This window comes from Sebastes fasciatus, chromosome 3 (genome assembly GCF_043250625.1).
Source record: "Sebastes fasciatus isolate fSebFas1 chromosome 3, fSebFas1.pri, whole genome shotgun sequence".
Classification (NCBI taxonomy): domain Eukaryota; kingdom Metazoa; phylum Chordata; class Actinopteri; order Perciformes; family Sebastidae; genus Sebastes; species Sebastes fasciatus.
The window spans coordinates 26,244,298-26,256,631 of NC_133797.1; the positions used below are offsets into that span (position 1 = coordinate 26,244,298).

The 12,334-nt window shown below is 40.1% G+C and overlaps 1 protein-coding gene across 1 annotated transcript in view; it reads right to left on the reverse strand.

The window, feature by feature from the left end:
• Positions 1–554: 554 nt before the first annotated feature.
• meis1a (Meis homeobox 1 a) overlaps positions 555–12,334 on the reverse strand; it is a 57,654-nt gene continuing 45,874 nt past the window's right edge. The window contains exons 10-13 of the mRNA XM_074629894.1: positions 9,852–9,910; positions 6,649–6,738; positions 5,459–5,573; positions 555–1,312 (exon numbers count right to left, since the gene is read on the reverse strand). Of these exons, the coding sequence (XP_074485995.1) occupies positions 5,515–5,573; positions 6,649–6,738; positions 9,852–9,910 (208 nt within the window). The 3' untranslated portion in view covers positions 555–1,312; positions 5,459–5,514. The remainder of the gene's footprint in view (positions 1,313–5,458; positions 5,574–6,648; positions 6,739–9,851; positions 9,911–12,334) is intronic.

Below are 12,334 nucleotides of genomic sequence, written 5' to 3' on the forward strand. Positions count from 1 at the left end.
CTTTTCCTGGAGGAAATTATATACGTCAAAGTAGCAACACCACAGTGGAAAATACTCAGTTAGAAGTAAAAATTACTAGTTTTAGCAGCAAAATATACTCAAGTATCCAAAGTACTGTAGTAATGGGAAGAGGAGTAGAGCTCAGTTTTCAGATCAAAGAAAAGTAAAAAGATAAAGAAGGAATTAGAAAAGAGAGAAGGACAGACAGAAAGGAATGAAAGTAATAGTACAATTAATTAAATTAGGAGAGACAAGGATGTATTGTGAGTCTTGTTATTTCTTAAGACACTGAAGCGAGCTAGAGTATACAATTTAGTACTAATTAGAGAGGATATAAATGTAATCGAGTAAAAAGTAAAAATTCTTCCCATGAAATGTGGGGGAGGGAAACTAGAAACATTTCCCAAATCACAGATGACGTACGTGAACCTGTAAAGTGTACTAATTTGTTGCCGTCAAGTGTCCTAACACCTTCTGTAGAGTTTGTCAGCAGTACGAGGAGCCAAAACCTCCAGGCGTCAATAATAAAATACTTTAACGAATCGAGGAACAAATTTGCTTCACTTTTTTATTTTAGAACTCAGGGGTTTGTGGGGCTCGAGGGACGATAGAAGTCTATGAAAAAAGACAAACACACACAGTGTGAAAAGTGAAACTTTCCTTTAAAACAGTATATTATGCAAAAAGGCAGCAGCAGAGCACATGTAACGACTTGTCTCTCGTCCTCTGAGAGTCCTCAGTAAACAGCGCTCGGTCACGTGACCTCTGCCGTCCATCTATCAGAGCTTTGGACTCTTGAAAAAAAATGGTTTGTTGACGAGTTTCCAAAGAACGCCTCGGGAAATACAGACATCAGCTTCATGTCGATATGAGTTCAACGGCTGTAGAGGAGGGAAAGGACGCTCCGCTGGTGTCAAAATGTCCACTTGAGGCGTCTGTAGTTTTAGTCCAGAGAGGAAACAGAAGGTTAGATCTGTTGGATGACACTCTGGGCTGCTGACATCACAGGAAATGATCAAATCCAGAAACGCCACGTCGTCGTTTGTGTCCTGATTCAGAAAAATCCTCCTCATCAGTGAGGACACACAGCTGGTTATTATAATTCCTTCCAGGATCTCCATCTGTCCCCACAGTCTCTTTGTTTCTGTGTTTAATCTTAAGCCACAAAGCGTCTCCGTGGCGTCCGTCAGGTGTTTTCCTTATCAGGCCAGGTAGATGCCCAGAGGGGTGGGGCTGAGGGGAGGACGGGTGAGGAGGCGCGGGGTCCTGCTCCACGCCTGCCGAGGAGGTCTGCAGACCTGCTGATGGAGTCCTGCAGAGAAAACAGATGGTAGCACGTCAACAGGAAGTCAACTTAAAATAGAAAAACTCAACTGAAGAGGAGAAACTTGTGTTAGACGCCAAAAGAAATCAAATCTGATCCAGAAGCAGCACAATGTGGCAATAAAAAATGTCTCTTCCTGTCATCTTTTCAATCTGTTTGTCGGTGAAAAATATGGCATCGTCCTTAATCGATGTAAGTCACCATTAGGTCCAGGAAAAAAAATCATCCATGTCTTAAAGGTCCCATATCATGCTCATTTTCAGGTTCATACTTTTTGTTTGTATTTTGTGTTTCTACTAGAACATATTTACATGCTGTAATGTTAAAAAAAACTTTATTTTCCTCATACTGTCTGCTGCCTGTATTCACCCTCTGTCTGAAACGCTCTGTTTTAGCACATTTCAACGGAAATGCAACGGAATTGTGTTGCTAGGCAACAGCTTGGGTCAATGTTTACTTCCTGTCAGCTGATGTCATTCACATACACTGCAGCCGCAAATAAACTGGGACACATTTACAATGTTTAAGTTTAAAACTGTGAAATGTTGTAGAGTTGTGACATCACAAAGTTACAGAAATCCTGATGGCTCGATTAAAGGCACAGTTTCTAAATACGGGCTGCGTGGATTTCTCCATTGATTGAGTGTTTCGATACTTTCAAAGTATTTATAATGCACTTAAACCTTCTTTATAATAAAAATACATACAAATCTCACTTTCTACAATATGGGACCTTTAACAAAATAAGGTAGATTATTTATCCTGAGTGAAATTGCAGTGTATAAAAAATCTAAAATAAGGTGCAAATCCAAAATATATACAATATATGCAAAGCCAAAAAACAGGTTAACAGTAACGATCTAGCTGGGTTGCAAATAGATATGTATGTCAATAGTAAATAGTACAGTATGTAAATATTTGTTCTAGAAGCTCTGCGATGTACTGACTGAGTTTACACAGTTTATTCAAAAGACATATTTGTACCATAAACTCATAACGGTCTGCAAACCTTTTTATTTTACTTTTACTTTTTGTGGAGCAGTTTAGACTCGGACAGAGGAGGTTAAATAAAAGTAAATAGGGACACTGATAGCTTCCTCCATCTTGGACTCTCCGTCTCCTCAGATGTCAGCTCTCTCAGTGGTGGAAAGTAACTAAGTACATTTACTCAATTAAGTAAAATGTTGAGGTACTTTACTTGAGTGTTTAAATTTTCTGCTACTTTATACTTCTACTCCACTACATCTCAGAGGGATATAATATACCTTTTACTCCATTACATTTGTCTGACGGCTTTAGTTACTTTACAGAAAGGATACATAAAAAAAATATAATCAACAAATAATTTATGACAGCAGATGGACAGCAGACCTCAGATCAGCTCTTACTGCTTGTTTTCCTCCGGTCTGTGAAATCTTGCAGATGCCGGAGGACACAGAGGCACATGATTTTTTTCAGGTTACCTGTTTCATGTACTACTGTCACGATATAGCGACCGTTTTATAAAAATATATATATATTTTTATCTTATTTGCTCCAATCTCTCCTACTTCAGCTTTAGAGCAATTTACACATTAATGCATCAATAATTATATTTCAATATTATTCTGAAATGGGCCATTATTATTACAGTAGCCCAGAACGAACAAACCAAACACTGGCTCTAGATAGATTTACATTTTTATTCATTCATTATTTGTAGTTCTCCTACATGCTTGGCACACGGGAGAAGTTCCAGTTGGTTGCAATCTGCAACCTCACCACTAGATGCCGCCAAATCCTACACACACTGCACCTTTAAGTAACATTTTTAATTTAATTTTTACTTGTAACAAAGTATTTCTATACTGTGGTATTACTAGTTTAGCTTAAAGGCACAATGAGTTGGATTTGTAAACAACATTCAAAGTTGAATGTTGAACTCCTCCCTGGCTCAACGACAGTTATGGTACTTGCCAGCAGGTGAAAGCCAACCCCAGATTCACTCTCATTTTGGAACGGGCTTTGTCCGCTTGGCATTTCACCGTGCTATATTTTCATTTTTTCAGCGCCAAGTTCGCCATTTTCGTAGCTTCCTCTTGAATGCGTGCTTATGATCTGACACCTGGTTGCTACGTTTTTATAGAGGTTGATGCCCAGAAACGTCCCAAAAACAGCAACATAAGAAAATCCAGGCAGAGGGCTGCAGGGAGTCTGCAGACACAGATGCCGTCACACACTTCTAGTGGCTCAGAAGTGATGTTTGAGAGGGATTATTTTTGTATCAGTCCGTCCATTTTTTTTTTAGGAAAATCCTACTCATTGTGCCTTTAAGTAAAGGATCTGAGTACTTCTTAGTGCAAACTTCAAAAGTCAAACTCACCACAAATGATACACATGGATTTACTTCACCACTGTGAGCAAACCTTGGTGTGACTCTGATCAAAGTGATTCAAATTCAGGATCTTTGGAATCATCTTCCAGAATAAAATTGGGGAAAAGGAGGCCAAATGGCAGTGGAGTAGTCATTTCCTGTGTGTGTGTGTGTGTGTGTGTGTGTGTGTGTGTGTGTGTGTGTGTGTGCATGCATGGTTGCATCAGATCCCAGCTGACAGGTGTATTGTTTCCCAAGAGCCATAAGCTCAATAATGGGAGAGGGAAGAAAAGAAACGCTTCTTCTGAAGACTCTTTAATTGTCTTTGGTCTGAGTGATGTTGCCGTCTGACTGACCACGTTTTAGGGGAACCCCCCCCTCTATCTCTAACTCCTCTACACTTCCTTTCTACACATTAACATCCTCTTAATCTCTCCTCCTTACGCTGCATTCACTGCCCTCCCTCCCTCCCTCCCTCCTCCTCTCCAGCTTAATAATGAAAACTGCTTACGGAGTAATTGGACTCCGTGTAATCAAATAAAGAGATGAGAGCGTTCTGCGTCTCTCGCTAATGATCAGTTCGTTAGACAGAATGTGGAGAGGATCTCAGAGGATTAATTGACCTTTAAATCAGATGGAAATGGCTTTAATTAGCGAGGAGGAGCCGAAAGGATTGGTGAGAGGATGAGAGAGATGTTTGACGTCTTGTTTTTTTTTGTTTTTTACAGCGCTCTGCCACTAAGCCTGTCTGCTGTTGTAGTTCTTGTAGTTCCTTTAAGCCAACAGGGACGAGAATTCCTTACAATGCTCAGAATAATAGAAATTTTAACACAACCAACCAAGAGAGATCATGTGATAGGACTGAAAGCTCCAGAACTGCCACTAATGGGCTTTGTGATGAGAGTGTTTTGCCAAAGGAAATATAGGTAGGTAAGTAGGTAGGTACTTTATTAATCCCTGAGGGGAAATTTCTGAGTTACAGCAGCAAAAGATAGAACAAGCACACAACAAGATATGCTGCTATGGAGGAGTTTGTTTTTATTTCATATTTCTTTACATTTTGGTGAACTTGCACCATAAAATGTCATGCTGCATTTGCTACTAGCGGTACCTGTCTGCACTCTAACCATCAAGACGGACAACAATTACTTGTTTTTGCTTTTTATACTTAAACTAGAATTGCACTCGGAGAGCGCAGACCTCCGCCAAGGTGTGTGACTTTAAAAACAGATCACAGCTCACAGCTGGCGGTACCGTGAGGTGGTCGGCTTGTTATTAACACGGTGTGTTTCCGTTTAAAGTATCGGCGGATGCCTCTCTCATTCAGCAGCCTTGTTATGTCTGTATAATGTTACACTACGTTATCTCTCATCCCGTCATCTACCACTTTTTTCTTCTCACCGCGGACAGCCAGCAGCTCCCACACCTCGATGTCTCGTCACACATCCACACACACGTATCTCTCTGCTCTCAGAAGGAGGAAGAAGGCGTGGTCATGCGTCATCAACGCGTCATCAGTTACACTGCCCATGTGTTATACCCTGTGGTCTTAATGCTCAGGCTGATCGGAATTCTTAAAACCATTACTGAATCCGGATCGCCACCAAAATCAAATGGATTGTTCATTGTGCTGAGACTGTCGGAGACTTGAAAGACAGATATTGTAAAACGAGACTTTTCAAAATCTGCACAGCTGGATATCAAAAGAAGTGAAACACACAAAATTGTAAAAAAAAAATTGTAATAAGGGTGAGCTGGCCCTTTAAACTGGTGTTACTCACGGTGGTTTCCCGGGACACTGGGCGGGTCCTCTGGCTGCAGGGTGCTGGTGGTGGTGCTACATGTAGTGCCACTGTCCCTCCACTCCCATCCCCATCCCCACACCACCCATAGGACCTGAGGAACAAACACAGAGTTAAACCATGAAGATCTGCATCCTCGCGTCTGATACATACAACTTAATGTCAAAACATCTCAACTGTCAATTTAAGTTCAGGACTCCACACACTAACGGAGTCCATTCATGATCAACAAGGGTCCCCAATAAAAAAATAACAACGAATCTCGCAAAATCTCTTGCAATCAAAGGTGACTTTAGTGTAAACTAACAGGAAGAATTAGCAATGTTAGTTTTTGCACTACTTTGTACTGAAAATCCACAAAGAAAAATAATGGATGAAGTCATTGAGACACGTTAAATAAACACTTGTGTTGTTGCCACAAATCAACAAGTTGGTCCTCCATTTCTGAGGTCCATCTTACTACTACTTTATGCTTCATATTTTGCATTAGCTCATGCATGAGCTCATGCATGAGCTCATGCATTAGCCGCGGCCGCCATGACGGCAGTTGTTGTCCTGGCTGTCCTGCTTCAGTCAGCTTGGTTCTCAATTGGCTATCATTCTTTCCCACGTGACTGCGTCATGGGCTGTCCTCAGGATGCCCCACACACAACAGGATATCTGATCGATGATTTGCGATTTATAATTGGTGCGGCCAAGATGGACTTCCGAGCCGATCGCGGGATGTAAAAAACACTCTTAACATACACCACAGGAATATCTGGAAAGATAATCTTTAGAACCGTCAAAGAATTGGGGCTTTAGTGACGATTGTCGAGATGGGAGATTCAGGCCCAAAATGGGCTTGATTCTCATGTAGTGTGTACTCGGCATTAAGTAACCAATCTGAATACTTTTTCCACCACTGTTTGTCCCACAAGTGGTACAAATCTATCAATAGAAATGTCTTTCTCAGTTAGTGTAGTTATAAACTTTTATTTTTTTTACTTAATGTTGATAGAATGCACTTTAATGACTCTCTTAAATATCTTTGAAATTAAGATTTATTAATAAGATTTATTACAATTTAGAACGGCATCAAAACAGTTCACAAAAACATACGGTATACGATTGAGGTGTGTGTGTGTGTGTGTGTGTGTGTGTGTGTGTGTGTGTGTGTGTGTGTTTACCAGGTGGTCTGATTCCCATGTGTGTCTGTCCGTCCATAATGAAGCTTCCCATTGGCTGACCATCTGGGCCGTACGGTCCTGGATGGCTCACTGCGGACACGGTGGGGAGGCGGGGGGGGATTACTCTTTTTAATTATCTCGCTGCCTGCTGTCCCACAGTGATGACATCACTCTCACACTCACACTGTGAGGCGGAGGACGGTTTGACAGCTGCTGTCTATCACACACACAACTACTCCTTCCTGCAGAGACTGGCCTCTCGTTAGTGTTGAGACAATTTGGTCCAGATTTAGATATCTCAACGACTACTGGCCACATTCCCTTGAACATTACTGGGGATATTCCTGCTCCCCAGAGGATGAAGAATGATGACTTTGATGACCCCTGACCCCTCCTCTATAGCCCCAACCTTTAGGACAAAGTTTACATTTAGCCTACGTTCCAAATAACATATTTATCTTTTTACTTTTAGTACATACTGCAGCTGCCCTTACAAAGAATCATGTATTCAACAAAGCCGTGTAATAAATACTCATATATTCCAGCCTCTAGGGGCACTACAGCATGATTTTAGACTGTTAGTGTGTTAATAAAAGCCTGACTTCAGCTTCATACTTTATTTCGGAAAATGAATATTGTGCTGCAGCAAGTCAAGGCGGTTTCACACACCTGATCTATGACCTCTGACCTTTTGACCCTCTCCACAGACCCCACCGCTCTACAACAGGGCAGGGATGAAAGAAAGGTGGAGAGGGCAAGAAACTACAGGACGGATAAGTCTGGTGGTATTCTATATTTTTTCTTATTGTCAACCAATCCCGTGAAAAGACTCAAACCAACTATGAATGTTACTTTATCTTCTTCTTCTGAGCCATAGTTGTCAATTGTTGTCCAAAAACTATTAAAATCACATCAATGAGCCTCACTGTTTCACTGGGTGACATGTTCCTTCATCACCCTGAACACACACACTGTAGTTTATTTTGACTCAATCCCACATACACCGTCCTGCTGCCACTAATACTCACTAGAGCACCACATGTGGATTAATCCGCCACTAAAAATAGTCCCCAACAAATAAACTATTTACTCTTAGATGGACTAACGTTGTAGGTTATTGGTCATGTGCTGGTAGGAAAATATTTTGTCTTTTGCAAATTTACCCAAAAGACAGATAACTTGACAGAAACCACCAAAATAAAAGCTGCAGGTTTAACATTTGTACTTAAAAATGCTGTCGTTAGTTTTATATTTGTTATGTATACAATTTCTGCATAAAATCTAAATAAAATCTTTCCTGTTTTCTCTAAACTTGTTTATGCTGTAGTGTATTTTTTCATCTTGCATCTGATCTTTGAAGAGAGGAGCAGAGGAGGAGGAAGTCGGTCATTAATCAATGATGAGATGACTTTAAATAAAATGCATTCATCCTCACGGGGGAAATTAGCTCCGTAAAGTTTCGTCTTCAGGGGAAGTGAGGGAAGTTTTTCAATCTGCATAGTCACATTCCCAAGATTCAGGCCTTTAACAGTTTCTCATCGCCGTCATTCAGCAGTGTATCGATGCTTTTGTGTGGAAGTCAGCTGCGGGGTAAATGCTAACAAAGCTCAGGGGCCAAAAGGCTAGCGGTACTTTAGCCCCGCTTTAGCCAGGCTCCTATTTGTTTTAATCCCAGGTTAAAATGTTCAATGGAGTGGTCAGTCAAAGCGATTAGCGTCTTTGTCTGGAGCTAATCCTGCTTGGGTTTAGAGGCCATTCAATCCTGGAGTTTAAGCTTCTCTGTTCGTTTTAACACACCGAGGAGCCAAGAGAGCAAAAGACACAGCGAGCGGGGGGAAGTTCACCAGTGAGGCTTTGTTAGAGCGTCTTACTGCTCACATTCAGGCTGCAGGAGTTTGTTTACATGCACTCAGTATTCCAGTTATGATCGGGTGTTTGGAGTATCCTGGTTTTGCACATGAAGACATCATGTCCAGGTTTCAGAAATTTGTATTAACTAAGGCTGTCAAAGTTAACGCGATTATAACGCGTTATCGCAAATTCGTTTTAACACCACTCATTTCTTTAATGCATTAAGGCAATTTGCGATTTTTAGGTTGTGGCGGGCTCAGTTTTAAAGCTACTGGTATCATATGAAACTAGATAACCTAAGGAATCCATTGGTAACAACCATGTCATACTAGCTTGTCGCGAAGCAGGTTAAATAATGCTACAAACTTGCGCTAAATTTTGACGAGGAAAAACTGGCATGGCCATTTTCAGAGGGGTCCTTTAACCTTTCACCTCAAGATATGTGAATGAAAATGGGTTCTATGGGTACCCACGAGTCTCCCCTTTACAGACATGCCCACTTTATGATAATCACATGCGGTTTGGGGCAAGTCATAGTCAAGTCAGCACACTGACTGACTACTATTACTGACTGTTGGGCTTGAGTTTGTCATGTTTTGATGATGATGTTTTGAGCATATTTTTCAATGTTTAGTAAAAAATGTGTTCATCTAATCTTGTAGAATTAAATAACAAGAACATGATTTAAATATCGTAGTTGACCGAATGCCTTTTAACCAAGAAGCTATTCAGCTCAGGTCTAATGTTAACCAACTGGGCTTGTTTTCTTCTGAGTGTGGTAGCGAAAGAGGACTCAAGTTGATTCCCAAATCAAAACCATTCCTACACAGAATCCTACACAAAACTAAACTAAAATTAAATTGAAAAGTCAAGACAAAAATGAATTAAAAAGTAAGACAAAATATTCAAAACTATTATAACCTTGATAAATACACTCATTTACACTCTTACAGGGGGCAGTAATTAAATAGATCATATTCTCTACCAATGATGCAACATTTTCTTGACTCAAATATTTCTAGCTTTCATCTATGAATCGGTTAGTCAACTAATAAATTAACCGCCAACTATTTTGATTAATTGGTTTATCGGATTAATCAGTATTATTTTTTATTTTTTTTTAAGTCAAAATTCTCTAATTCCAGCTTCTTAAATGTGAATATTTTCTGGTTTCTTTACTCCTCTATGACAGTAAACTGAATATCTTTGAGTTGTGGATAAAACGAGACATTCAAAATTTTTAAAATATCAAATTAAACCATACTATTATCAGGATTAGAGTTTTAGACATGAATTAAGCTGTAGATGCTGATCTGGACCGGATCGTAAATATAGAAAAACATAAAACTCACCTGCTCTGTTTGACTGGTCGATCATGGGCTGAACGATCCGCCGCCTCGCATTGATGAACCTGAGAAGTAGAAGAGGAGAGAAACAGGAGGAGGGAAAGAAACGCAGAGACAGTTTATAAATGAGGTGGAGCGGCAGTGTTTCAGTGTTCTGTCTGAAAAGCTGCAGAGAAACCTCAACTTCCTCTCTGATTCACTGAGGGACATCAAACGCCTCACTGCACACTGAATATCTCAAGTTTCTCTCAAATATTTTCTTTCTTCTTTTCTCAGCGTGACTGGAAACAATAGGTTCAAATCATAACAGATGAAAAGTGCTTCATGCAACCATGTGGAACATAATTAGCCTAGTTAACCTTCGACGTCCACATCTATCAGTAAAGTGGGAAATGCAGTTGGTAAAATATTGTTGCAAGGTCAGAAAAGCACCGACTCATAATCATTTTTAAAAAGCGGTGCAAAATAAGAATAATAGATTGTGTGCCGTGGAAACAACTTGAAGGTACAGAAATGATCTCTCCTGAAGTTTGTAAATTGGTAAAGAAAATTGTATTTTTGGACCAATTGGAGGACGATACAAAGATTTTGCAATATTGCGTCAAAATGTCATTGTTTTTCATACAAAATTAACTCAAATTAGCATCAATATAGGCCTACTGACATGATTAACAGCAAGAAGGAGAGGAAACAAATGGTTTAGCAGCTAAAGCAGGTTGGTTTCTATTAGCCAACAGTTCAGTTAAACAGCTACAATTTAAACAGAACCAAATTTTAAGGCGAGACACTAACAAAAACATAATTTTTCATGCACTGGTCAATTTTGAGATTTGGGGTTATTTTGCTTCCACATTGTCTTCTTTCGAAGTAGTGGAAAGAAAAGATCCAAAATACACATTTAGGTGTTTACTTTACTACTTTGTCTATTTGCGTCTGTATATTTCGCCAAAATTCACCCAAAGTTAACATTAGATAATGCCTCATTTGCATATTTAAATATAACATTTCAGAAAACTTGTAATACAAAAAATATTTGTCTTAATGTGAGTAATCACCTGGGGAAGTTTCATGGTGATATCTGTTAGTTAAAAATGTTACCCTATTCACCTGTAGTGTCTTCAAAATGAATGACATTTTACAATAGAAATATTTAAAAGCTGTTTTCTCAAAATGAGTTTTTTCTCATACTCGAGAAATCTCCACTTCAGTAGCACCTACATACATCAAACTTTCCAGTTTCATTCTTATCTAAATTTTGAAGGTTTTTACAGAGGGGTTTGGTCATATATCATTCACAGCCTGATTTATAGAACATTTGATTCCTAAAAACATGGCAACATTTATTTTTAATGGCTGTTGACAATATTTTCTGATTAATGAAGTGATACAAAGAGATATCCAAATTTCCCTCAAACAAGATCTTCGAGTCAAATATGTCAACAAAACAAAAACAGAATTTTGAACCTGCAGTTTGGTTTCATTAAGCTAAAGGTTCAGGTTATTCGCTAAAAATGTTTGCTGTTGTTTTGTTAGCCAGTGGTTCATTTCAGCAGCTTAAATTTAGATTTCCGTTAGCTAAAAGTCCGGTTTAGCAGCTAAAACACTTTGACTCAAGTTACGTTCTGATTTATTTGCAGATCAAATAAATGTGCCAAATCAAATGAAGCTGTTTGTCACTTTCCTGGAGCTTGGCCATCTGCTTACCAATGGAAACTATTGTTGTACACAACAGCAATTTAGTCTCATTTCTGTACATTTGTATTGTGTTTACAGTATTATTCCACATGTAACACAGGGCTTAATACACTGCTTATTAATCAAGTTAATACAGTAGAAGAAAACTGCACTGAAACCAAGTCTGTGATGGCTTCAGGCATCGGAGGGCTGCAGCAGCAGTGCATTCATACATGTCCCCTTCTAAGTACACTCTTGAAAGCCATCATCCTGGTATGCGTGACCTATGACCTGGCACCTTCTGTGACCCCCCCCTTAACTCCCCCATATTCCCCCTGCCGCCTCCCCTCTGCAGAGGAGCACTCTGGTCTTCCTCAGCTTAAAGCCTTCTGAACCGCCTGTCGACCCCTCCTGACCCGCCCCGGAGTGAAAGCTCTGTGGTTTCCCACTTGATTTATGTCCCCTACAACCACCTCCCTACCCTCACCCCCTCATCCCACCTCCTCACCCCCAGGGAGGGATGGTTCCATTTCAACTTGTTCGGAAAAGAGGGAGGAGAGGGGGTACACAAAAAAAAGGTGGGGGGACGACCCTGTTTCCTTTTCAGGAAAACAAAAGCCAAAGCAGTCTTTTCAGGGAGTAAAAAAAAGGCAAGCAGGACGAGGAGGAGGAGGAGGAGGAGGAGGAGGAGGAGGAGGAGGAAGGGTGAGATACAGCAGAATTTTTAAAGGAAAGTAAAGGATGATCTGCATCAGCTCCAACAGGAAGCTGAACTTTCACTAAAATATTTGACATTTGGCCTCATGCAGGAAGCG